Source organism: Apaloderma vittatum, unplaced genomic scaffold (assembly GCF_000703405.1).
Source record: "Apaloderma vittatum isolate BGI_N311 unplaced genomic scaffold, ASM70340v1 scaffold13512, whole genome shotgun sequence".
Classification (NCBI taxonomy): Eukaryota; Metazoa; Chordata; class Aves; order Trogoniformes; family Trogonidae; genus Apaloderma; species Apaloderma vittatum.
Genome location: NW_009705322.1, coordinates 13,663 through 41,479, shown reverse-complemented (window position 1 = coordinate 41,479; position 27,817 = coordinate 13,663). Strand labels below are relative to the sequence as shown.

The 27,817-nt window shown below is 42.5% G+C and overlaps 1 protein-coding gene across 1 annotated transcript in view; it reads left to right on the top strand.

The window, feature by feature from the left end:
* Nucleotides 1-27,817, top strand: part of LOC104270869 (neurogenic locus notch homolog protein 2-like) — a gene marked incomplete at both ends in the record, with an annotated part of 44,758 nt that overhangs the window by 3,777 nt on the left and 13,164 nt on the right. Inside the window, 3 exons of the mRNA XM_009865354.1 lie at nt 6,352-6,611; nt 7,294-7,629; nt 13,705-13,827. Coding sequence (XP_009863656.1) covers nt 6,352-6,611; nt 7,294-7,629; nt 13,705-13,827 — 719 coding nt within the window. The remainder of the gene's footprint in view (nt 1-6,351; nt 6,612-7,293; nt 7,630-13,704; nt 13,828-27,817) is intronic.

Here is a 27,817-nt window from a genome sequence, read left to right as displayed (position 1 = left end):
CCGTGGCTTCTTTGCTGTGCTTAGTCAAAAGTGGAGACTACTGAGGTCAGCTGATGTCAAAAGGACAGTCACCTTCAGCACATCCTTTTGTGCCCGAAGCTGTTGGGGTCTCTGCAGCTTTCGGTGCTTCTGTGGCTCTTCAGCGAGCTGTGTTTTTCTCGCCACGTGCAGAAGTTTGTGCACGCTTCCACTTTGCAGGATAGAGGTTTCTGCCTCCTGTCTGCAGGGTAGCAACAGGAGGACCTCAAAGCTTGCTGAACTCAAAGCAGCAACAGCAGTAAAGGGTCTTCTGTCCCAGTTCCAACCTCCAGTAACTCCAGCCCCCTTGCCAGGTTTTTGACCTACCTTTCTTTCCAGTTGGATCTTGATAAATGAATTTTAGCTAAGATTTAAGAGGACTTCTGGGACTGAGGACAAGGTCCTAGACTGCAGAACTGCGTCTGAGGCTGCAGCAGATAACTTCTCAGGATCTGTCTCGAGAGACTAATCGCTTCTAGACAAGTGAATGGGGAATACCCACAGGGGAGACCTTGTAGCAGGATAAGGTCTGAGAGTTTTCCAGAAGAGGCTAAATGAAAAAGTTGAAAAGCTGTCCCTTTCTGAGAATGGGCTGCCTCTTCCTGTTTCCTTCTGTCTCCTTTCAGACATTAAAGGAGACCCTAGGGACCCAGGCAGAGGGAAAAAGGGAAGAGTACACACGCTTTTAGCTTCAGATCTGGGAACAGAGTGGTGATTTGAGTCATTCAGTCAAAATTTTCCATTGCAATTTACCTGTACGGACCAAAAAAGCTCCTTGGGGCCCTGATGGTCAGAAAATGCTGAGCTAAACCTTGCCCATTCAGACCTGAGTTGCTGTTGCCCCATGGTAGGCTGCGGGGTGGCAGACTGTAAAAGCACTTTCTGTGGACTGGGAACAATAGCTGTGTACTGCTTTAAACGCACAACAGAGAGGCCGTCCCATCCCATAGTTTGCATTCAAAGTATGACGCATAAATGGGAGCCTTGAGACATGGGAAGGAGCGTTTGTAAGGCTAACCAGAGAATCCTGTTCTCCCTCCTGAGAGGAGGTGTAGGTGTGGGAGTCAGAAGCTGGGAGCCAGAGGGAAGCCTGGTTAAAATCTGTAGCAAAAAAGCTGAGACCCTTCTCACGTTAGTCATCAAACTACATTTAATCTTTTTTTTTTTTTTTTTCCCCTCCCCCTCTGTTGAAGCATCTTCCACTCAAAGTGAAGGGAGTCTTGGATTGAGGAGGGGAGAGAAGCGAGACTACTAGGAAATTCCTCCCTTCGTGTTTTAAATTAAAACCATCTGCTTCCCTCTGTGCATCTCCAGATGATATCCCTGAGCCTGAATAGGAAACTCCCATGAAAATCAAACATCTGGAAGAGTGGTTAAAGCAATCTATAAGGTGCATTTGAAGAGACTGTCCTATGAATGTGCCCAAGCAAATATAGTAGGGCAGATGAGGAGTTTTTTCCAAGAGGCCAGACATATTTTCCAGAAGTCTTTTGAAAGCCAGAAAGAACTAAGTATTGGGAGGTAACTTCAATGTACTTTTGTGGCAAAAGCTTTTGTGAGTCTTCTGCTTTCATTTTGTAGTACTAGCTAGCTAGACTGAATGCGGCTCTGGATTTGTGGATACTTCAGCTTTAGATAAATACCTTCATTTTGGTTTTATGTCTCTTGTTTAGCTCCATGAGAGCCTGAGCTAAGGCAAACGCAGGCTGGAGCTGAAAAGGAGAGGGGAGGGGGGGAATGGGCTGAGCTCTGACTAAAGTATTTGTGCTGGAAAGTAGCCCAGAGAGAGTAAAGGAGAAGCTTTAATTAGAAGCAGCTGCATAGCTGATGCAGCCCACAGGACATTTTCCCATTTCAAACTCTCAAGCTTTCAGAAATCATGATTTGAATTAAGTTGTATGTGAAATTTGTTCTTAAAAGATTAAATTCCTGTTGAAGTAGGTTAAGAGACCTCATGTGCTTCCAGAAAGTGCCAGAACAAACTTCATCTTCCTGTTTCTGTTTCTGAGCGTTAGATGGAAAACTGAGGAGAAACAGTGGCTTTTATTTGGAAAAGATTCGGTTTCCTGTTCTGAGCATGTCATTTGGAGCTGACACAAGCTGCTACAATTTTAAGCTGTTCTGTAGACAAGTGGCTTTTTTTTTTTTCCTCCTCTCCTAAAGAGAACTTGAAAGAGTAGGTTGGGATGAGAGCAGAGCAGGGGTGGTGGGAAGCTGGAGTTGCTGTTGAGGATAATCATATCCTTTAAAGAAATCTGGACTTAGACTGTGCTTTTTCAGTGTTTGCCTCTATTTTTAGAGAAACAAAGCAGTGCCCAACATGAATTGGGGGCAAATATTTGCAGTTTTGTCTACACCAACATTTGGAACTAAATTACTGGTATTTGTGCCTGGAAATGCTGATGACAGGAGACATGGCTGAAAATCTGAACTGTAGGGTTTTTGTTCTTTAGCATTCCAAAAGGATTGTACTGAATTGCTGAAGGGGAAACTTGCCTAACTGTGTGACCGAGCACTTCTCCAGGAGGAGAACAAAATGATGGGTACGAAGGCCATGTGTACCTGACCCACCATCTTTCCACAGGCAGACACATTTCCCTCTGGCATATTCTGTAAGACTTTGTCCTTCCAGATATAAAGAGCTGAAGTTAAAAGAGCTTTTACTGTTCCCTGCTGGAGTGCTCCCCTTGTGTTTTTCTGATTAACCTCAGAAGATAGCAGAACAAGCCTGGTCTTGGAGCGCTTTTCAGCTTTGTACCAGAACATTTGTGTACAAAATGCTGGATCGTTTGTGGGTGATGGTTGTGAGTGTCCTCGTAGAGCACAGTCTTTCCTTTTAAGTCATACCAGCAATACTCTTATTCAGTATTTAGGCTCCATCCTCCCTGTTCCCTAGGGGCAGCAGTTAAATGTACCCCTGAGTGTTGGGAGGGTGGGAGAGAAGGTGTATTTTGGTGGTTTATTTGCTTGTGGACAAAACACGAGATGTTCCTCTAGACCTTCTAGTTTGTTTCACAGCCTTTCAGTGAAAAAGCACTTCGGGACTTCTCTTTTAGGTGTGTTTTGATTTATTTTGTGTTTGTCGGAGCGGTGGGTGGCTTTGGAGGACCTCTTGTTTGCCTGATGAGATGCCCTAGGTGGGGGTTCTGTGGAGTTCAGGTTTGTTGCTCTTTCTTTTGTAAGAGAAAGAGAACTACAAGTGCATGGTCTGCGTCTGCCGCCGTTACTCTGAGGAGCTTGATGTTCTGCTGACGCTGAAGACAACCGAGCTGCCCCAAACCCTCCATCACTGGCAGTGGTGAAACCAGAAGAAACCCGTGTAACGAAATCTTTTAAGCCTTCTGGGACTCAAGTTCAATTTGACTTCACACGTTCGTCAGCTGCATAGAGATGTCCAGGAACAAGATTGAACCGTAGTTATCCAGACGGTCTCTGAGTGGAGCGAGCCAATGCACCGTGTGCAGGCTTGAATGTCGTGGGAGTCGAGCAGTCTTCCAGCTTCTGGCACGGCCGACTTTGCTGGGTGCCAGATTTCTGTGTGATCGAGCTCCTACAAAGCCATGCTGTAGCCTGCTGGCATTTGGACTGATTTCTAACCCATACCAAGGAGGGATTTGGGATGTTAAAGGAAGCCTTCTACAGAACTGCAGTGGTTTAGGCGCAGAATACCCAAAGGTTGCCTCTCGTGTGAGGTGGCAACCGCTCGCGCTGACTGACGGCCTTCAGCTGCTACGCGGAGGGTGGCACACGAGGCAGAGGATATTCTGCAAATGGTATTGTCTCACGATTTGCTTTCTGTGACTTTATTCATCCTGCTTTGCCCTGCAAAAACTCTTCTTTCATGTCTGTTCTTGGGTATGAAGTTGAAAGTATTAAGGTATGGTGAAAGGAGCCTAATTTGGGCGTGGGGAATGGTAAATTACAATTATGCACATCTATTATATGCCTTTCCTGCTTTAGACATATGGCTAAGGCTGGTTAATAAATTTTAACATGAGAAAAAACAGTTGTGGTCATCTAGTAATGACCCCTTGCGTAACTTGGATAATAACCTCTCTGAATAGCTGTGTTTGAACTAGCGTGCAGGCTCTTTCTGAAACAGCCAATCCTGGGGCTCTTTTAAACAAGCAGGAGTGATGGAGAAATTCCAGTGCAACCTTAAATGAGTTGTTCCAGTTGTTTCTCTCCGCTGCTGAGAGACCGTGCACAAGTTTATGTCTGAAGATAGGTATTACCCTATTTCGGATGTGAATTTATCCCTCTTGAACTCTTAACTTCTCGGTGCTATTATCCCTGCACCTTCCAGGTTGGGAACTACTGTTAAATCTGAGTTTCTTTGTGGGTGCTTGGAGCTTTTGGATACCCTTCTTCTTTTCCCTTTGGTAAATAGACTGAGCCACCTGAGCTTGTCGTTGTGTCAGGAGTTTTCTGTTTATCTTTACTGTTGGTTTCTTTGAACTTACTTCAGCTCTTCCTTCTTAAAGAGCAGACACCAGCAATGATGTAATGGTCTGGCAATGGTTGTACCACATAAGTATCAGGTGTAGCATAATCTCACCTGTTCCTACTTGGTATTTGCTGTTTGTACATCTAATGTATTCCTGGCCACCAGAGCAAGTCTGTCTTTCCCAGGTCAGTCTTCTGGTTTGAGGAGGATGCTCTCTGTGTTCTGTTTCTAGACACATGACTTCCCAGTGCTGAAGCACCCTTTGTGTGCTGCCTTGTTAAGCAATTTGTGTTACCACTCTCTGCGAAGAACTTGTCTTCTCTTAGCTCTGTGTTTGAACAACATTGATGTTTGTCACTGTTATTCATTGATGGAAGTGTTGCATGGCATAGGAACAAAGGCAGATTCCTGTATTTTGCTTAAAACAGAGCTTCATGACTGTTCTTATATTTATTTTTTTTAATCCTATTTTAAGGCCTCTCCAGTTAGGTGTGGTATGTGGGTTGGTTTGTTTGTTTTGTGGCATTTTGTATTTTTGTTTTGTTTTGGTGGGGTTTTTTTTCAATCCATCATAAGGAAGAGTGAGTCTTTTTACTGTTACATTCTTGTTTGGGGGCTAACTAGGGACTTTGTCTATTTTTTTTGCTGTTGGAATCTCCTCCCTTTGGATTTGAGTAATTAATTTATTTAATAATTGCATCTGTCCTGTTCTGGAACAAAGCATATCTAATGTTCTCCTCTGAGTTTTTTTGCAGTGAAATACATGTTCTCTCAGGCTGTGTGTATCTTAGGTTACCAGTTAAAGCATGCAGCTGTGCACTGTAGAAAAAAAACCTGCAAATGGACAGTCCTCCTCTGTATGTTGTGTTGGGGGGTGTTTTTGTGGTTTTTTTTTTGTTTTGTTTTTTTTTCTTTTTTTGGCCAGCATATACACTTACAGCTTTCTGCTTGCCGAAAGAAGCAAATGTGGGTGACCCAAAGGTGGGGTTTATGGGCTTGCTTGTCTGGGTCTTGTATTGCTAGAAGTTAAATGGAAAATTCTTAGTACAAAGGCCAGTTAAAAGATGGATTACAGCTGACAAGTGTAGTCAGACTGTATTGACATAAGTTTAGGTTAGAGAGAAATAACCGCAATTATTCCGCAATCGCGGATCTTGGTATAAAATATTACCCTAGCTGTAGATAGTGTGTGTGTACTCATTTTCTGTGGGAGACGGAGGAACGGTGACCTTGTCGTTAGGGTGCTGGCCAGGGGCGTGGGAGACCTGACTGCAGCGCTCGAGTTGCTAGCCCGGCGCGGAGCAGCGTGTCGCACTCCCAGATGCACTTACCAACACGAGGATAACAGTGTATTCCTGTCTCATGGGAGCGTTGTGGAGAAAGGTCTGCTATAGATCTTCAGGCCCTCAGACACAGCATTTGCACAAAGTTTGTAAATATTCTGGAAGGTGGCTAATACCTGGTGTTAATACCTGTCACTGAAAGTGCTCGGTTTTCTTTGAAAAGGGTTTTTGTTGAGTGAGGATCAGCGCAAGGAATTAGCTTGGCAGTTCTTTAACATTTAGGCTTCCGCTGAAGTTTTGAAGGGAAGTGCAAGAATACGTGCCTGCATTTGATGAACTCTGGTTGTATGCGTATTTATTTATTTATTTTGTAACGAGTGATTTCACAATTTGAACTGAAGTTTTCAGTGGTCTCGTTTGGGGCAATCCCAGAGGAAGCTTTGTTACATCTCTGACGTTAGCATTTAGGTCTGTGAGTGCTGCCATTAATTTATGGCAAATTCCAGGACTTTTTGGCTGGTCGTGGGACTTCATTCCCCTTATCTTCCCAGGACAGCGAGGATTCAGGTCAATGTGCCACATGTAATTTTTTCTCCGTTGCAGGTGTCGGGAAGGCTTCCTTGGAGACTACTGCCAGTACAGAAACCCGTGCGAAAGCAATACCTGTAAGAACGGGGGAACCTGTGAAACGACGTCTCTGATAGGAAAGGCCACCTGCAAATGTGCTCCAGGGTTCACGGGAGAGGATTGTCAATACTCGGAGTCGCACCTCTGCTACGTGTCCCAGCCCTGCCTGAACGGAGGAACTTGTCACCCCCATGGCCCGGAAACGTACGAGTGTGTCTGTCCTCCGGGTTACACAGGTGGGGTTCTGTGTTTGTACCTCCAGACTCCCTTCTCTGTGAATTACGTCCCCCTAGAATGTTCTGGGGCAGTCATAATATGCTCCCAAATTTACTACCTCCAGCACAGGAAACGAGAAGTCTAAATGACTTCATGACCAAAAAAAGCCAAGGGAGGGCTAGGGAATCATGCTGCCTACCCTTAACACGTCAGCAGAAAGATATTTAGCTCTTGTGGGGCTGTCCACATGGGAAAACTGACTGCAGAAGCTACTCTGGAGTGGATGTTGCGCTTTGGGTTCAGTCTACCTTCCAGAAAAACTGAAATATATTTAGCCAGGAAAATCTTTCTATGGGAAAACTGTAATTGGCGGCCTGAGAGGAAACGTGGAAACTCATTCCTTTCATGTCTAAATGGACAGAGAGGAGGAGTGACTGTCAGTGTGTAGCGTGATTTCAGTTCACGGGTTATTTTTATAAAACACATAGGCATCTTGCTGCTACTCTGGAAATAAAATGACTTTGTACTGTAATCAGCAAACTGATTTTTTTTTTTTCCAAAAATGCTGTAAAATGCTGACATAAATTTGCCTTTAATAATTTTAAGATTTAGTACACCCATCACATTGAGGTCATGTGAAGGAAATATTGTTTGCCAAAAAATAACTTGTTATTAATGGAGTACTCTGTCTTCATCCTACAGGAAAGGATTGCCGGTGGATAGATGCCTGCACATCTCAGCCTTGTGCCAATGGAAGTACATGTACTGTATCTGGAAATAAGTTCTCCTGCATCTGTCTGGCTGGCTACACTGGCCAGAAGTGTGAGATAGATGTGAATGAATGTGCCACGCCAGGTCTGTGTCAGCACGGCGGGACCTGTGTCAACCTGCCGGGTTCGTACCGGTGCCAGTGCAAGCCAGGCTATACAGGGCACCGCTGTGAGAGCGTGTATGTGCCGTGTTCCCCGTCGCCCTGTATGAATGGAGGAACTTGTCATCAAACAAGTGACTTCAGCTTTGAGTGCAACTGCCTGCCAGGTAAATGATGCTGCTTTAAAGCTCTTGTGTAGTTTTTTCGCTGCTTTCCTGCCTGTGTTCTTCTGAAGACTTCTCATGGAGTTTCTGCATGATAAAGGCCATGGTTAACTTCAGTACTTGAAAGAAGAGGAGCGTGTTTTCTTCTGAGTCTTTACCCCTAAAACATACTAGGTTCTGTTCCCTTCCACTTTCTCCTCCAATTCCTCCAAATGGTAGGAGATTTCCACCGCTGCACCCTTTTTGTCCTGGGAAATGGTGCTTGTTTGTTTGCTGATGCTGTTAGCTGCCCCGAGTTCATCCACAGCAGGGGTGACGTGCTTCCTCAGAATCATGGGCTGTGTTGGTTTTGTGTGTCAAGCTGGGCTCCCACCACCAAGGCACCCATCCCTACAAATGACCGTGTGTCACCTAGTTGGGACCCTGGTGGTCTCATCTTGTCCTGCTCCTCCCCATCCACTTTTCATGTTGACTACGGGGCAGCACTAGATGTTTCTGTATAGCACAGCTGGGGTTTTTTTTAGACTGATATTTTTTTTACTAAGCAATTCTGTCCATGGGAAACTGATTGTTTGGAAATGCTTTTGACTAGACTTCCTACTTAAGTGTATTGCAGTTTGGCACACGAACACTTGGTGTGTGGTAATCTGGAAAAGTAAACTCCCTTCCCCTAAGCATTTCTCTGTTATTTATGTGAAAGGTATAGCTGCCATAGACTAGGATGAATGCAGAGTGACTGCATTCTCCTGAGAATCATCTGGAGTTACGGGTATGTGCGGAAAGAGCGTTTAGAACTCTCTCTTTTTGGAGACCTTTGTCTTGAAGTATTGGCTCATGACCTTAACTTTGCCAGCCTTAGCCTTTGCATCAACTTTCTGGGTTGGCTGAGCGAGCATGTGACTTTGAAGAATTCGAGAAAGTCAATCTTAAAATGAAATGTATCATCTTTATTTTTGTGTGAAAGCAGCCATTTCTAACTACGCTTGAAAAAACAGTGCTTGAACGGGGTCTCTGAAAATGTGATGTCTTAACTAACAGCTGCTTTCAGTGAATTTGTTGCTTTTCTACTTTGCATCTTTCTAAACTGAAATTGTAAACTTTTAACAGGCTTGATCTGACTTCAAGAAAACTGAATTTCTGATCTGTTTAGCTGGTTCAAGGAGGTTAGGGTCTTGTGCGGAAGCACTTTGGTGGGAGGGAAGAGGATGGGAAGATGAAGTTTAAAGGACTTGATCCTTTAAAGCTGATAAGACAGTTTGATTTTGTGACTCTTACAGGGGCACGAGACTGGGTAGGAGCACATTTTCCCTTAGACAAGCGTGTGGGCTGGCTAAACTACGGTCAGGAAATGAGAACGAGATTACTGTAGTAACAGTTACACACCCACACTGCTCACACACGTTTTGGATTATTAGCAGCTCTTTTGGACTCGTTACACAACGTGTATAGTGGGGGTGAGTTACTGTGGCTTTGAGAGCCTTCACTTCTGTATTTCCTGTATTTGTTTAAGTTGGCCATGTTGTTTTGCCAACTTGGGTTTTAAAACGAATCATTTGAAAAATGGCAAAAAAAGGAAAAAAAAAATAGTTTGGAGAAGCCAAAGTGCTTACATTAAACTGATAAGGGCAAGGCACCCAGCTATTGCTTCCCCCCTACAGCCCAGCATGCAGCGCAGAGCTTTTGAAGTGTTGGAAAAGGTTTTATCTGGGAAGGAAAGGTCAGCAGAGAGGCAAGAAAAATGGTGGCCTGTCACGCCCAGGGAAGATGTGAACAAGGCCTGCTCATCTGGAAGAGAGTGCCAAGAGTATGGGCTAGAAATTCCTCTTTAGAATCCTTCTCTGAATTGGAGCAATGCCGATGATACTGTGACTATAAATGGAATTGCTCTCTCCCTTCCTTCTGGACGGCCTTAAGATGTTACCATAGCTCCTCGTTACAGCCATAGAGGCAGGAGGCAATTACATCTTGAACTGCTGGAATGGGTTTTGGTATGGTTTTGTATCTTGTGACCTGTGAAAATGCTTTGAAGGAACTGCTTGTGCCCAAGCAGCAATTTAAGCTTAATTAGGTTACTCCTGGATTGGCCTGAAATAAGTTTGTTTCCTGGAAATGTTTTCTTTGCTTCTGAGTGAATTTCATTTCTTATAAACGTGGATATGTGAGAATGAGAGCTTGAAAACGTAGAAAAAGCCTATATCCTGTAACTGTGTGTTAGAGCAGCTTTTTCTAGAGTAGTGAAGCACTGTTTATCCAGCGTAGTCAAGCTGCTGTTTTAAATTCTCAAATTCACATTTCACCTGTGGATTTACACAAACAAATCTTGCATTAGGTAATTCATGAAGTCATGTGTTAGAATAGGTCACTATTTGGTGGCAAGTGCAAGTGAAAAGTTATATATATACTGTCAATACTACATATGTGTGAAGGTTAACTTCTTGCTTTCTATCCTTGTAGCGTAATTGTTTTTCCTCTGGACTTTGTTGATTTAGGTAAAAACAAGAGTGCTGACATGCGAGCATGTTAGGTCAGTCATAACAGAGTCATGGTAAAACGAATGCTTCTGTGAAAGAGACTTAACCTGAAGCATTAGCAACTCCTTTAAATATAAGAATGAGCTCGTAGTTATAAATATTTGACAAAAAAAGGAGTTCATTTGGCAACTAACCTTTAATGGAATGTTAAACAAGTCAATAGAGGAAGTTCTTAGCTGGGAAAGTGATTATTCATTGTTATCCATCAAAATAATTACCCATTAACTAAGATAAGGACCCTAGGGAATTCCAAGGGCTTGTTCAGGAAGCGATCTGTCAGGCTGGAGCGGGCTGATTATGAGAGCTGGAACACTTCCTGGGAAGAGGAAGTAACCTCACGCCGGTTCCTAGCGGAACGTCGTGCTGGGAGCGTCATCCGTGGGCTCTAGCAGACAAACCGGCTTTTCCGCGGTGGGGAAGACCCCACTTGCTGGGCTGTAGAGGTGAGCCGCTTCCCTGGGGCTCTGGGGTTCTGCACAGCGGCAGGCGTGGGTGCCTCCGCTCCGGGTGAGCTGGCTCTCTCAGCTGGCTCTCTCGCATTTATTTCGAGAAGCAGAACTGTCGGGGTTGCATGCACACAACTGCTGTTGGGCACCTGGTGTGCAGAACCTCGCTTCTGTGTTAAAATGATACTGTGTGTCAGTTCTAGCACTCGGTGTCGAGATCCCTAATTTCTTGTCAGCCCTAAATCTGGCAATAACTTGACATTTTCATGCAGGTATCGTTTCCTGTCCCTGTAACTAGTGGGTGCTGCAGAAGGTCTGAGGTGTAATTTTTACGTTGAAATAAGGCTAAGAAATTAAGATTTGGAGGGAGCTGGATTCAGAGCTCTGGAATGGGGTGGAGATTTCGAATGACATAGGAGTGAAGTTATCTGCTTGTATCCGTCTGTGTACTGGAGGAGGAACAACATGCTGTTAGCAGTGGGAACACTTTTTCCCTTGAGGTTCCCATTCCTTAGTTTGATATGCTTGGAAATACAGAGCAACAGTCAGGATATGTGTTGCAAACTGTTCTTCTAGAGGCAGAAAGGACAACATGTGAGTCCCAGCACAGGGGGGAACAGGAAACAGTGTCAGGTGTCCAAATACATCAGAACAGTGAACTCAAATTTTTGGCTTTTGGAAAAGAGTCGGGTTATGTAACGCCAAAATCAGATCCTGGGACCCAGCTTAAGAAAAACTCACGTCTCCGAGCAACTTCATCCTTATCATGCTCAAACAGAGGTGTGCTGGTGCAAACGACTGACTCTAAAGGACGGATTTTAAGAACAAAAGCTAAACTCCACTAGGACAGTTTTATTTAGAAATTAAGCAGATGGCAGTCTTGTGGTGGAAGTGGGACATGGAAATCATGCATTTATACTTTTAGCTGTTCTGAAACTAAGCCGAAGTTCTTCAGAGTGAGAAAAATTTAAAAGGAATTTGGGAGTTGGGAAGATTGGGAAGTTACCAAAAAGGAAACTTGTATTTTTCAGCTGTGCACTCAAAGTAGTGTTGACTTCACCATTTCGACCCTTTATGATTCCTTTTCCCTTGGAGATTTCTTCTGACTGAACACACTTGGCTCTGTGTCAGTTCTCTCAAACTTTTTACTACGTTGCTTTCTTTTTTTTTCATGCTCTTTTGTTTCTCTTCTGCTGTCACTAGTGGTATCCTCCTGCTTTTAGTGTGGGATTAATGGTTTCCTACATTTGCATGAGATGCTTGAGGACTAGCTCCTAGATCTTAGTATATTTGGTTAAATGTAAAAATGTGCAATGGCTTGGTGAGGTTTTAGTATTAGGGTGACTTCTATGCTCTATTACTAGTCAATGTCATTGGACTGCTTTAAATTTGTGTGTGGTACAGTGAGAGAGTTTTAAATAAATGTCTGTTCTCAGGGATTTGTTTACTGCAAAGTATGGTAGGTCTTCATATTGTCTGAGCCGAAAGGATAAGAAAACTTAAACCTTTTACGTTTGTGCTTCTGGGTGTGTTGACGCTGATCACATTGCTGACATGAGTGCAATCTGTGGTCAGTGGGATGATTCTCGAGCTGAAAAGCAAGCGGATGGGATATCCCTGTGTTTTACAGCTGGGCCTTTCATCACGCATGGTAGTTTTATACAGTTTTTTAAACGTAGTGATCTCATACTAATTGCATTCCTTGGTATTTATTCCTCAGCAGCTTTTGCCAGGGTGACACTGCTGTGATGATTAGGATTCAGGCTAACCATTTTACGTTTCTTTTTCATTTTAACCTCCTCTACTGCCATGAAATTTTCAGGATCTTAGGTGAAGGTAGGAAGGGCTTTGAAGGGACAGGGCAATATTGCAGGGTTTTGGGGTTTTTTTTTTAGTATGTTCAGTCTGTTCTTCCTTACTGATAGATGCTGATGCACTTGATACAGCTTGGCAACAGCACTCCACTTCTCACTCTTGCCTGTAGTATTGGAGAAGTTCGAGCGGTGGGAATGTGTAGGAAGCATCTCGAGTCTCTTGAAAGCAGCAGTAGCCTGGAGAAGCTGCATCAGAGCTTTATGGTTTCAGTCTCATCTGCCACACAGCGTGATCTGTGTCGGACCAGATGTTGCTTCGAGGGTCTGTGTGACTTGACACAGATGCTATGGAAGCGTCTGGAACAGGGCATCAAAAGTAGAAGGGTTAAAGCATAATTCTGGATGAGAGGACTGTGTCATGTTAATATTACATTCCAAAGCAATGAAGAGGCAGAGCTGATGTTTTAAATTAGCGTGTGTGTTCTGGAATAATTAAGTTCATCCACATTAGCATGCATCCACTTGTGCTTTGATAAATAGCTCTCTCACCCAGCAGAAATGGCAGGTTTATTTAATGAAGTTTGACAACTCCTTTCCCCAAAGTCTTCACTTCTCCTTATCCGAAAGGAAAAGGAAATCTAGCAAGGATATTTTGCCGGTGTGGCTATATTGGTTAGGAGCCTTGATTTTCATTGGGGAAGAGTGTCTGGTTTCTTCTGCTTTTCAGTCAGGGCTTAGTGTGTAAGCATCACTTGGGTGGTGGCTGATTTGTTGATTGACTGACTTGCCTAACACTGAAGAGGGCCAGATCAGGAATTTGGAACCTCACTTCCAAAGCTCGGAAGATCTTTCTTTGACGTAGTCAAGGCATATGAGCTATGCTGAGGTATTCATGAAGTGAAACACCAAGCACTTTTTTGCCATGGGAAAATCTTGTCCTGGCTGATGCTCTAACTGCCGCTTGGTGGGCAGTGACGAACTTACCTCATGGTAGAATAAATGTCTTGGTCTTTGCTTTGTTTGCTTTGAATGACAGTGCTCATTAGTCACTTAAAGAAAAAAAAATACCCTTGTCTTTTTGGTTGTGAAAATGGTGTTTTAACTGTGTAATCTGACCTGCGTGCTATCAGCAAAGTCTCTGGTCAGCTGCTAGGTTGGTGTTCATTAGGATTAGGTTAATGGGCCAAGTGTTTAAGAAAAAAAGAAGGGGAAGCTACATGAAGGGTGAATTACCTTCAAAAGAAGCTGGAAGCCCATTTCAGCCTGCTGTGTTTCTCATTTGTCCAGGTTTCGAGGGAACCATCTGTGGGCACAATGTTGACGACTGCCCAAATCACAACTGCCAAAACGGAGGTATCTGCGTGGACGGCGTGAACACGTACAATTGCCGCTGCCCGCCGCAATGGACAGGTACGTACTACGGAAAACAAACGCAGATCTTCTGGCCTTCACCCAGCGTGCAACTGGAGTTGCCGACAGCGGAATGCAGCTCACGTCTGTGCTTTGTGCCACAGTCTGGGGGGCAGATGTTGCTGGAAACCTTAAAAGAAAATTATTTGCTTCAAAGCCACCACAGCAGAGGGCAGTTTTCCATCGCACCAGGCAGTCTTTCAGGCTTCTGTATGCCTGAGTCTCGCAGACGGATGCTGTCATTTCTAAGCCGTGATCCAGTGTGACTGTCAGAGCTGCACCTCTCCTTGTGTAGGTTACTTTGTAAAGGGATCTGTATTTTCCAAAAGTGCAAAACGTGACTTTGCTATTACAGGGGTATGCATGTAGTGGTGCTTCGCTGATGTATTTGCATATATTTCTAACCTGGAATACTCGGTTAATGGCAGTGCTGCTGAGGAACAGGGCAAATCTGAAAGGAGGCACAGGTGGTAGAAGGGGAGGCAAGAGGAGAAGTGTATGTATAGGGAAGCTTGTGGTTTTGCTTCTATTATTTTCCCGCTGTGACTGATTTTTATCTGGAGTTCTTTGACTAGCAAAGCTCCTTTTGCTTCATAAATGAGTCTGCTTTATTCTTGAGTCTGTTGGGGAAAAACAAGTGTGAATTTCAAGAAAGTGTGATGCGTGATGTAAGGAAGTAGCTTACAGGAAATTCAGTGTCATCTCTAGTCACAAAATGTCTCCATACCTCAAAAATAAACAGATACCTCCGGTTTTGGAGCAGGGTTTTTTTGAGTCATGCTAGTCACTTTTAGCTGGTGCACTTCTGTAGCTGAATATAGTTTTGACCTTCTTTCAAAATCAAAGATGAAAAAGCAGCCCTAAAACTGAAAAACTGAGATAAGGGCTCAATTTGCATTTTCCCTTTCATCAAGTGAATTGGGATACTTGTTTGGGAACTGAGCTTGAACTACGTTCTCAGGTACTGAAGAACCTTTACTATGTTTTTCTCTGTATCTAGAAAATATTTTTTTTTTAAAAAACAGAATATCTGTAGTGATTGATAGTTCAAGACAAATGCACTGTGAGGAGTTTGACTACGAGAGGCCTGAGTTTTCAGGTTGTTCTAGCTTTTTTTTCTCTGAGAACATTGTTCTCGTTCTAAACCATTGTCATTAGCGGCAAAGGAGGCTGCCAGTTAAGAGCTTTCATTAACTGAAAAAATTATATATTAAGTGAAATTAAAACCACATAAAAGCGTGAAAGGCACCACTGCTTGCATAGCTCTTTGAAACTAGATGTAAATAGGAGACAATGAGTCCTCCCTTCAATGAGCAAGTACCCTTGCTTATGTACTGCTTCTTTTTCTGTATGTCCTTAAAGCCTGCACAAAGTGAAACATGAAGAGAGCTTGAGTGTGGAGCCAACAACCCTTCAGTGACCCCTTGCTTCACGCTGTAGAAATTATAAACCTCGTTATGGCTTCTAGCGTCTGTCAGTAGTAAATCAATCTAAGGCTTATTCCTGAGGCATAAAAGATATGGTGGATCACGAGTGTGTATAGTGTGAGTACGTAACCTACAAGGGGTTATTCTGATTTGCAGAGGGATTGTAAACGTAGCTTGCATTGCAGGATTTGGGTGGGTAGCAGCTGTCAGCTAGGGATGACTTCTGCAACTCACCTGGGGGAGACTTTGGTGGCAAGAAGCTGTGATTCTGTTTTGGTTTTGTGGTAGATTGTCTCTCTGATTAACCACTGAAGTTCTCTGAGATGCAGTTGTGGTGGTTCGCTCTCCGAACCTCTTATGAGCTCTGAATAACATTGGGAAAAGTCAGTAGAGCCGTGTTGTAGGCTAGTCCTGTGCTGTCCTTCTGTGTGAGCAGTCTCTCCAGAAAACATTGCGTGTGTAAAGGATGCTTCCCTCTGGTGAGACTGTGAAGAGAGAGGAACTCCCTAAGCCTTATGTTCCCGTGGCTTTCTAAAACAATTTAGTGGCCTGGACTTTCTGAAAATGTCCGTTGTGAGGGTGGAAAGGTTATTGGCAGAGCAGTGGTTTTTAGATGGTGGCTTCTCAAGACTTTCTAGACTTTCTCATTGACTTTCTAGACTTCAAGAGTCAGGTCAGTTTGGAACTAAAACTGGTCTCGCCATCGAGGAGACAGTGGCTTGACTGGTTGAACATTGAGCGTTAGAACCTTTGGGGCTGTCTTGTCCGAAATGAACGGTTTCAGTGTTCAAATTAAACGTGAGCAACTTCAGGAGTTCAGAGGATGCCTTACCAATAGGCACTCCTCTGCTGTGTAAGTGCTCATCTCGGCATCGCTGGAGGCTGAAGGCTCGCAGTGGCAACGGGAGGGCTGTGTTTGAGATCTTCATTATGTTGCCGTAGACCGCAAAGGTGCAGGATAACAGTTCATGTCCAGCTTGGAGACAGGAGGGGGTGACACTGAGTCAGGGCAAAGTAGAAAAGGAAGACTGCTAGAATAGTTTGGAATCATGACTTTTTTCAAGATTCAGCTGTCGCTGATGCTGACAGGAGTAAACTGTAATAAAAAATTAGTTACTCGTCAATAAGGAAGTGGTGTATAAGTGCAGGTCCATACTTTGGACAAACATGGTTTATAATATTGTAAATCATCTCTAAGGTAAGTGAAGAGGGGAGAGCTGAGTAAACAACTCTTTCAGAGTCTGTCCTGATAAATGCTTATAGCCCAATGGTGTCAGGCTGTGAGAGTGAACACTTCAGGAAGTTTCCAATGAGACCCTGAGGTTCAAGGACATTGTGTGCTGCTTAAAAAAAAAAAAAAAAAAAGGACCCAAATACACGTGTTTAAGCAAACATCAGCCAAAAATGAAAGGATATTAAATTTTCTAAAAGTACTTCAGTATTCTGCCTTCCTAACAGTTCTCTGCAGTCTCTTCTTTCAAATTCTTACATGTCAAGTAATCTTGCAGAAGTTTAAATTGGTCTGTTTGCAGTTTTAGTCTTTATTTAATCTTTGTGCTGTGGCTGATGAACTGACATGTTAGTAAACTTTGTGCTTCATGGCATAGAGAAACCAGCCCCATTCCTTGCTAGAAAAATCAAAAAAATGCTAGAAAAATGCAGGTTCTACTGCATCCAGGGAAGAATAGTTTTCTGTAAAGTAATATTGAAGCATCTTTTACTGAAACAGAATCTGTCCCAATTCCTTTTGGTAACCGTCTGCCTGCTGTAATTCTCTGACTGGTGGTAGACTAGGCTACATAACTGCGTTTTTGTAAAAATACTTTTTCTGCTTGCTACTAGAATCTTGCTTTTGAGAGAGACTCTTGGCTTTTGGTCTAATTTCCTACTCCTCAAACAGAGCTCACTGCTCCCTTTTTGTTGAAGTGCACGCCTTCTCTTTCTCATTTTGCTGCTTTTTCCGGAAAGATAAAAATCTTGCCTTCCAGAAACAATGACGAGAAATTCTCACTGTCACTAATGTTTTTGTCACCTACAAAGTTCTCATATTTCATAGGGTTTTAATGATGGTCAGCCTTACAAATTTGTCAATCCTGGATGTGTTTTGGTGGAACTACCCTGATTCTTTCCTGTTGCTGAATGTTAACTGGTTTTGTTTGCTTGTTTAAGGATTACTTTATCTTGTCTCAGGCAAAATCCTTTGTCAGAACCAGTGTTTGCTGAGTCCTTTCAAGGCATAAAGTTGCAGATGTGTAATGAAACTCACCTTTTTTTTTTTTTTTTTTTTTTTTAAATAGAACAGGATGCTTTTATGAAAGACTCAAGTTTATTCCTATGCGTGGCAGGCCCAAGAATGTGATGCGTTTTAAGTGTGATGAGAGTCAAAATAAGCCAAAAATCCTGGCTAATATCTTTCTCTGCTTCATGCTGCTGTCCTGCAGTAGTTAAACCAGCCTGATGGACTTGCTGTGGTCTGAGGAGGAAGGTGTTTTCCCCTCTCTCCCTACTCCCAGCCACTCTTCCCCTCCTTCCCCTGTGCTGGCTCTGGTATTTCTTGGAGTGTGCCACTTCAACTCACTAATCTGGTAAAAAATCCTGGCCAGGAATTAAAATGTACAGAGCGGTCTCATGGGTGAGCGGATGCAGAAGAAGTGATGGCGGTCCAGGGCTGTAAAGTCATGTGGAAGGTTAGGGTGACACCATGAAACCATCAGAAAATTTAAAGGCTGCTCAGTCATTGCAGACTACAATTCATTTTTTAAACAAGGTTTTGTTTAAAAATCCACCTGTTTGCTCTGTTGATCTAACTTATGCAGCTCAGTGTCAAGAAAAGATGACTTGAGAATATGGGTACTAAAGTAATTAATAAGATAAAATGCTCTAAATGGTTGTTTTTCTTGGCTGAGGAGGACTCCTACTTCACTGTAGAAAGTTCGCAGTGTTTCAGATCGTCATCAAGCTGTGTTTGGCTCCAATCACCTTTCAGGAATGACACGCAGCAGAGATTCAACACTTTTGGCATCTATTGGGTTATGTCATTTGCACATTTTCCTCCTGAAGTGCTGCGTCAGGGGTTGTGGGGCGAGTCTCTGGGTTTGGGAGATGCACACTACGTCCATGCTCAAGTGAGTTTTGAAAGATCTGTGTTACAGTGCCTCAGTTCCAGGCTTGACCAGCTTGCATTTTTTATTTTTTTTTTCATTATTTCTACCCCTGTGGCTGGGAAGACGAGACTCCCATGGCAGTTGTATTTATTTAGGCTTTGTTTCCCCCTGAAAAGGGGGCTCCAGTGAACTGTATATTTTAAAATCTAGGTGACCTTTGTCTCGGGGGAAGCACAGTGTGCTAACGGCTGTCTCCACTAAATAACTGCTGCACTGGGAGCTAGCTTAGGAACCAAATGTTTGTCTTGAGCAGAAAAGCTCTTCAGGCAGCAGGGCTGTGCTTTTTAATTAAAATAGCTGTTAGCTTGGTCATATGCTCTTAAACACTAGCACAAGGGTTACTTTTTCTGCAGAGCTTTAAGCAGGGATTTTCAAAAGGAGGAGTGAAGGGTTCGATTCCTATTTAGTTAGAGTAATATTTGCTCCCTTGCCTTGGTTTTCTCTGAAAATTCCAGCCTGAAACTGTGGGCAGACGTGACTTTTCCTTGCTAAGAAGGGAGGATAAACATCAAAAGGCTAATGTTTAACATTTTTATGTAAGATCATGTCCTCTGGTATTTTGTTTTTTAAAACTTTCTTTGCCAAATAACACTTTTCCTCAGCTTCTCTATCACAGTGTATACAGTAACAAGTCGTGTTAACGTAGTGTTCAAAAAATACTGCCTTGCTGGCATACTTAGGGGCTTGAAATGTAGAGAAACTGCCTCTGATGCCAGATGGCATGGATCATAAATGTAGACTGTGCCGGTCTCCCAAATGCTGGGGTGCCCATCTTTGCTGCTCTCTGTAGACCACTGAGTGTAACCTGTCAGAATGTGCTGCCGCGCTTGCCCTCTTTCCTAATTCGGGCTGGCAAGCGCAAACATACCGTGCAAAGAGTAGTCTTCACCTGTGTAAAGCACAGGGAGGCTGGATCAGATTCCGCTGAGAAGCGCGGTCATCTTGCCCGGTGGTGTAGCCACAATAGGCGCTCTGGTGCCTTTCCCGGCTTTGTTAAAAAGCACAGTACCCTCTCTGGTGCTGGCTCCAGAGCTGTCTACGCCAAACTTGGCAAGTTGGCTGGTGATTTGCTGTCACTACAGTAGTATCTCCAAGAGACAGCTCTCTGAGAGAGGCCAAGAGGGATTATGATTCTTTTTCTTCCTTCATGTTTGAACTGGCAGATACAAAAGGAGCAGGGAGCACGTGGCAGCCGCCGGAGCTGGCACCTTTTAAGTTTGAGCGTCCAAATGACTTGAAGCATCGGACTAAACAAACTTTATCCTCGATGTTGTTTGTTTGTCTTGTGGTACTTGATTGCAGTGTTGTGCAGAGCAGATTGATTTCAGAGGCATTAAAAGTTGCGCTACTGAGTCGCTACTTTTATCCGTTATGGACTCCAGAACACCTACCACAATCTCCTGTTAGTTTCGTGCTGCCTTCCATTTCCCAACAGCAATCCTTGGTGAGGAGGTAGCGGTAATCAAACACCTGAGGTGTTAACTCGCTGAACTAATCCGATGACAGGATGACAGCATCCAATTTAGACCACACTGTTCCCTCTTCCCTTACACCTTTGGTGACTTTCCAGGGTGAGAAATACTCCTTGCGATGAAACGTGCCAAATGAAAGCGCACAGCTCCACGAGAGATTTTCGGTACATCTTGCCTGTGTTTGGCACGAGATTGAAACAGGCTACGCTGCTCTGGTGAGGCTGGGTTGATGATGTGTGTGGCTAATAGGTAACAGTTGTTTTATCTGCAGCCGACTTGTTTCTGGCACTTTCTGTCCCTTCCCTTGTGTGCAGAAAGAGGTGATTTGTCTTTGGATAATTATTAAAGATGTGTTGCTGAGAGAACTTGAGAATATGAAGTTTTTATGGTGAAGTTTGGCTCCAACTGTTACGTTTTTGTCTTGCAGATCTTTTCACTTGTTAAGTATTTCCCTGATACACTGTTTTTTTCTGAGGGAGCAGAGAAAGGCAAAATGGAGAGTAGCTTGGTGATGCTTATTTCCTTCTAGTTACTTCTTTATCCTACTGCTGTCCCCAGTCATTTGACCTACCACCGCTACGTTAAACCAGTATGTCATTAGTACATCGTTAATGATTTTTAATGAATTTTGTTCTGTTAATTTGTATTACTGCCTCCGAAGAGCTCTGTTAGGACTGCCCTCTTTACCCAGTAGTCTGTGGGGAGTGATTGAGGGCAGTATTTAATGGATCAGGGTGTGTGTAAGTCTCTTAAAGCCCAGAGTTTTGTATTTTGGGGGTTGTAAAATCCCTTGTAAAAGCCCATTAGTTCCACTACATGCTTCACAGTGTGGTTATGAAATTAAACTCTTTTCTCCATCGTATTAGCCTAAATAAACACAGATGTTTACTCTACTTGTTACAATTGCAGATTCATCTTCAATTGTTCAAGATCTATATTAAGCTCTTAAATTTTATGGTATCTTGGATGGCATTTGGCATGGCCCAAGATACAATAGATCTGTTAAAACCAAAAATCCAACACCTGAGGTTTGGGAATGGCTGCTACTGCTTTGCTGCTCTCTCTTGTAGTTCTGCATTTCACATGGGAGAAAGGTGCTGCGAGATCCTGGGGAAGGAGCACTTTGAGAGCTGTGATGCCTCTCACTTCTTTAGAAACTCCTGCAAGGGAAAAAAAATACTTGACTTCAGCCCTTTTTTTCAGGTGGAACTACTGTAATACTTCAGCAGGGAAGACCTTTGCTAAACACTCATGCAACTGGGGGCACTTTTTGCATATGTAAAAGGTAGCCCATTGAATTCTGCATGTGCCTGAAGCCATCCTTGGAGCAGAAAGGAGCAACTTTCATGGAATTGCCTGCAGGGAGCTGTGGAGATGGCTTTATTGGAGGGTCTGGAATTTGGATGTGATCTGGATGTCACATTAGAGGTCCCTTTCTCTCAGCATTATATGTTTATTGCTCTGGAAATTCTTGTCTATATGAAGGTGTTGCCTCTTTCAGAGAAGCCTGAAGTTCTTTAGTTTGAGATACTGTGTGTCGATAAAGCAAGTTATGTAAATGATCAAATGTTTTCTTTTGTATACTTTGCCACACACTGTATCTTGTATTATACTGCTAATCATCTGTCCTTCTCCCTTTGTGGGTAACTATTGCTTTGTAAGTCTCTTAGGAAATCCTCCTCTCCATCCGTCTGTCGGACTCTGAACTCTACCCCTTTGCAGTGTCTTTTTTTTCAGAGGTGATGACTTCAATACTGCAAAATGTATTCCAGACTGAGGTTGTGCCACTGCTATTACACAACAGCAGCTGTTTGCGTTAGTTATTCTTCTTTGTAGTCAACTGTCTTGTCGGTGGCGTTTATTTTGTTGATTAAAGCTGTGATGGAGCAGAGGTCCTCACTGAACTCTTCCAGGGAAGCTGAAGTTTTTCCTGAAGGAGCGCCTAACCTAAACCTTTTGCTCAAGTCTCTTTGCTTTTGTATTTTGAGGGGGCCGGTTAGCTCAGCCAGTTGAGCATAGTGCTAACAACGCTAAGGTCATGGGTTCGATCCCATGTGTTGCCTGGTCTAGTCAAGAGGTGGCGTCCCTGGCGGCAGGGAGGCTGGATTAAAATGATCTCTAAGGTCCCTTCCAGCTTAGGCCATTCTATGATTCTATGATTATTTACTTTGTTTCTGCATCAAGCTTTGTCTGCTGTTGCGCTGCTGAGCAACCTTGCTTGGTTGAATCCGCCTGAAATTCCCTGGCTTCTGCTTGAATAATAAAAACGTTATTTTGTTAAAGGTATTGCTGCCTACTCTTCATGTCCTTCCAGGCCATTAATTAAATCTTCCAGTGCCTGTATGTATTCAGTAATTGTAACTTTTTTATTTTCCCCAGAGAGTATAGATAATTCTGTGGGCTGATTAACTGAATGTTTTTACAAATACACAACTCAAGAATATAGGAGCTAAAGTCTTTTTCATAAACACTGTTTTACTAGGAGGCCGAATGGTTCCAGGCAGTTTTACCTTTACTTTTCCATTTGCTGAGGAGACTCACACGGCAAGTTGAGAAAACTGAGCTCTGACCTGACTAACTAACGTGCTTCAGGTTGCACTGTCAATGCAGATGTTTTCCCTTTGGTACAAGAAAGGACTGGATACAGAAATGTCCTTCTCCAGCTGGTGATGGTCTGCCAGGTGGCATCCTGAATGCACACACAGGTGGTTAGAGAGGGGAAGAAATGGCATGGTCTATCATGGTGTGCAACTGCTAACCTTCTGCCACAGTCAGATTCAGTCATTTGTACAAATACTGTTTCTTATCTCGTAGCTTGTTCTTGAGTCTTGATAAGATGCTGTTCACCTTCTCACTTAGTAGTCCTTTAAAACTTGGAGAAAAAAATGTAAACAATTCTAGTGTGACGTGCTTTCTTTAGCCACACTGATAGTACTCAAAAACCATAGGGCAGTCTTTGAAATACTTTGTGAATTGAATTACTCTTTCAGAGAGTTGCTGTCTAGGAGTGGTTTATAGCTTCCCAGACAGCCCTTTCAAGGGAACTGGTGAGCTCTTCCCTGTGTACTGCAGCACTAGTCCAGATAAGTGACGAACTCCTGGTGAGACACTGAGAGGATAGGCACATATAGAGTTTCTTGAAACCCAATGGTCCTCTTCCAGTGAGTCTCTTAAGACCTTGAGTTGTGATTCTTGCTGGATTATCTTCCGCTTCCAGTATCACTAAACTTTTAAGATATTCTGGTTTCCAGTTCAGTGTGAATTCAGTGCTCCTATGGTTGTGATTTTGAGAGGAATGGACGTTGCCATCTCATCCTAGCTCAGTTTTCAAGGAACTGATTTTTCTTCAAGGCGCAGGAAGATATTTGCGTCCTTTGTCCTACTAAATATTTTTAGTGCTTACACCGCATGTGAGATCTCCTCTCAGGAGCTTTGGCCCCTGGTACCCCATCTCTTTCCTGCTGGAAAGCTGTTAAGAGGCCAAGAAAACTTTCTCCTTTGTGGAAAGTCTCCTCTGCCAAAGACAGAGACCTCTGATTGAGCCGTCTGAAGGTCTTGCATTCAGCTACAGAAATTGAAGTTTATGCAAAGGCTGTATTGTTGGTAGGATCAGCTTTTGGAGGTGACTTTTGCTGCTTCCTGTGGTGAGTGTCTTAGTTTCTTATTTGCTGAGCTAATGCCCTACTCTTTTGGTGTAGGATTCTACTAATTTTATGTGCTATCTGCCTTACCCTTATATATAAAGATTTATTTTCTTTTTAATTTAAAGACCTGTAGGAGAAGGGCCTCGCTGTCTCTCATCAGTGAAATCTGGTCCAACTGCTTGAGGGCCTTGAACTGCTGCATCCTGTGCCTGCCTCGAGAGAAGCTCCCGGAGTTTCTGCCCCGTTCCTGCTGGGCTGAAAATGGGAGAAATCAAAGCAGCAAACATGTCTGTCTTACTCCATACGGCTTTTCTGAGGGGAAATATGCAGGAAGTAACTTAGTTTCATAGTGGGCAAAAAGTGGTAAGAGTTGAAGGCTGTTCCCTTTTTCTACTTCTAGTTTTCAATTTTGAAATACCGCATGGACTGGCTGTTTACTTTATACAAGGTCACTTAGAACCTGAGTCGGCATTTTGCTGATTTCCCAGGCTCTGCAGATATCAAGGTCAGGTTAGGCTTTTATTAGTTTCTTAGAGTAGTTTGTGTTTCCTTTCTTGTTGTCTTTTATATGTATTTTTCTCCTTTTCCATTAAAATATTGTACAGTTAGTGTATTCGTAAGTGCTGTCACTAGTTCAGTCCATACTTAATGTTTCTTTTAGAAATGTAATTGAAACTAGCAAGAGCACAAGCAAATAAATACCTACAGAAACTTGCAGCTAAATGAATTAACGCTTAGCTGAAGTAGTGGTGGTATTCAGAAGCACCAGGGTTGTGAAGATGTGTATTACACCGTACAATTCATAATGGAGTTTGGACTAGGACATTGGATTTCAGTTCTGTGAATGAAAGACTTGATTCTTCCTAAAATGCTTAACAAGCAGAAAACAAACTTACCAACTATGTGGCTACAAATATAATTGGTTAGGTTAGAATTAATTCAGAGCAGCATCCTTTAAGTAAGTGGTTTAAGAGATCTTTTTGTCTCATTTGATTTAAATCTACCTAACTAACGTGACAGAAGTCTTGTGCAGAATATTCGTTAAGAAGTTTTAGAATTAAATCTTGTTTTATGTCCAACACTGAGACTTCTGTGAAAAGTCATTGAGGAAGCTTCCACGACAGACATTGCATTGAAGACTTAGGTCACTAACAAGCATCATGAAATCTTTTCTTTGCAGCACTTGCCCAAAATATTCACGTATTTCTCTCATTTGCACAAGGAATTTGAATTCTCTACTGAGAGCAAATCAGCCCTGTTGGGAGAAAAACAGTTTGTGGCCATCCTGCAGTCTGACTAATTAGGTGATGATACTGCTCTGAGGGAAGGGAGTCTTGAAAGTCACTTAGAAATGTATGTGCTGGTTTCTAGGGGTAAAAACTACAACAGAGCAAACAACAAGGACAAGAAAAACACCAAACAAAAAACTCTTCTTAAAACCCCGTGTTGAAGAATTGCAGTATTGACCATTAATCTCATGCTGATACCTGAAGATTCAAAAACATCATACAAGGAACCATAGGGTGATACCTAAAAAATTCAAACTCCACCAAACCACCTCACCTGAAAAACTTATTTTTTCTCTCTTTTGAAGACTGCGCTACAGAAAGTTTTTAAAAGCCACTCGAGGCCCACTTCAGCAGTAGGAGCTCAAGCATTTTTACTGAACATCAATTTGCTTTGCGTTCTTGCCTATTCACCAGCTCCAGTTAAGAAACATGAGCGCTTTGGACTTAGTCTGGGGTTTGTAGTATTTTAAAACATAGTTTGAAAATCTTCAAAAAACAGGTACATTAGCTGAAGGTGATGACACCGAGTAATTTTTAATACAGTTGGGTTGATATGCTCTACTTGCCTTATGCTGCTTTTGATTCATGTATTTTTGCCCATAACTTGAGTCTGGATTTCAGTTAACTTCAATAAAGAGCAAATTTTTAATTTAATAAAATACTCACTAGTAAATTCCATGAGTGAATTGCTCATTTATGGCCCTCACATATTGAATGGAATTTCCTTTGTTTTTAAAACAAACTGCATTAAGATGGAGCTCTGATTCATACTCCTAATTACACACAAATACGATTGGGATCTGGTAGCTGCAAAAAGAAATCTGAGAAGTGAACATCAACTTGAAGGAGCTCAAAAGTAATATATTCTTGAAATACAGTTGAATTGCTGACAAAAAATTAAGCTCTGCTTTTTTTATTCACTTGTGGAGGTATTGATAGACCTTTTAAAAATGGTTTAGTTTAGGGCTGCAAAAATATGAACTAGCGTGGGACACAGATTACTGTGAGGATATCAGTGATGTCACTCCATACTCTCTTTTCTAGAAGTGGATAATTCACAGTAGGAGAAATCGTAAGTGTTGGTATTACTAGTGACACTTGAAATGAGAAGTTAAAAACAAACCCAGAGAGTTTATATGAGGGAGTTGTTTGCCCTTTTTTACTTAAACAACAAAGCAAAAGCCAAACCACAAACATGCATGCACACCACCCCCCCTCGCAAAATGTTATATTTCAGGACTTCAGCCAGTCACAAGGCCAGTGATTTCTGAGAAGGGCACAACAATCCCGAGCAGTTTGGCAACTTCAGGCCTGAAAACTCCACGCTTTAGTGTGGTACTGAGTTGAAATTGGCTGCAGTCGAAAGGAGGATATGTCAATTCTGCAAGAACGCTTCTGCAAAATGATTGCGCTACACACGAGCGTTCGTCAGAGCGTGTTCTTTGATCTGGGCTGGGCCTCCTCCAAGAAAAGAAGGAAAATCACTTTTATAATACGCAAATAATGTCTTGATTTTTTTTTTTTTTTAAATAAAAGGAAGTCAGTTGTGCTGAGTTGTGAGATATGCGCGACTGCTAGGAACCAGTCTGAGATAACTGACTCTTTTCAGTTTGGTTACTGATAAGCTAATATCGAAAGCTAATGAACAAACGACTTCTATTATGACAAATTGCATGGATTTATTTTTTCATAATGTAGACAGTTATGTTTTGCAGATAACAATATGAAGTGTTAGGTTTCCCCCCAGCTGTTTTACTAAGTAAACTGGGAAGTGAGAATTAATTCTGAAAGCTATTGCAATTAGCATTACTATTATAACTTTCAGTACATTTTTTTCAAGTGATAAAATCCCTGTTATGAAGTAGTTATGTTGGAGGAAGGAACATATGCAAAGGACGAAGTCAGTTGTCTATTTTTTAAAAAAAAATAATAATTATTACATTTTTTTGTCACTAAGGGGAAAAAAATCCAAGATTCACAGGACCGAGGGCTAAGATTTAAGTACTTTGAAAACAAAAGGTGTCATGATTTGGGTATAGTAGAAGGAGATCGTTAAGACTGAGCATTTTTATGTTCCTGCCAACAATAAATGTTTCAGTTCTGTATATTGGAGGAGGGTGTGTGTGTGTGCACTTGCATCATACTTTCTCGGCCATTAATAAACAAGGAGGCTGTTAAGCAACGTCTAATAAGTATTTTTTAAATAGGCCAACTTGGATAAACTGGAGCACAGGCAGATTGTCAGGGAAGATCTGTGGCCTGCTCTTGAATTTCTTATTGTTGGAATGCTGGAGGGAATTCCAGGCAAATGTAGGTGTGCAGCTGCTGCAGTAGCTGGAGATGGCAAATGGGATGATCTTGGTAGTGGCATCGCAGTTTCTTAAGAGCCTTGACCCAAATCATGGAGAGCTGGTGCAAAATACTGAGGGAGGCGATGGTGTCGGCTGGAGTGGAAGGAAAAGAGGCCACATCACACAAGCCTAATCTTATTTTCCGGTAAGGGGCAGTCTCTTGGTGCTATGTACGTCATATCAACATTTTAGGACGGATGGTAAAAGCAAATTATAAGAAATAAAAAAAAGAGAACGAAAAAATCCTGCTTTTAGTGCTAGAGAGTTAAAAGGAAAGGGAGAAATAGTTTATCAAAAATAAGAGTGGGGACTGTGACCAGTGCTCCACAGCTGCACATGTGCACCCATATGCCAGGCTGGGAAGAAGTTAGCTGATGCTTAGTCATTAGGTTTTATCTGTTTGAGAAACTCAAAGACTGAATGACTAGAAACTTCAGCTAAACAATTTCAGCTTAAAAGTTAACGGTGCAACTTTAGTCAAGAAGATGAAAAAGTACTAAAACAAAATATTGAAGTGTTAGGTTTTCCAGATATTGATGTCAAAGCAAGATGGATTTGGATAAATAATTAGTTTAGTAGATGTAAATTGCAAAGCTTCCTATGGATGTGACTGTGAAATTCAGTATCCCTGAAACTGAGTTCA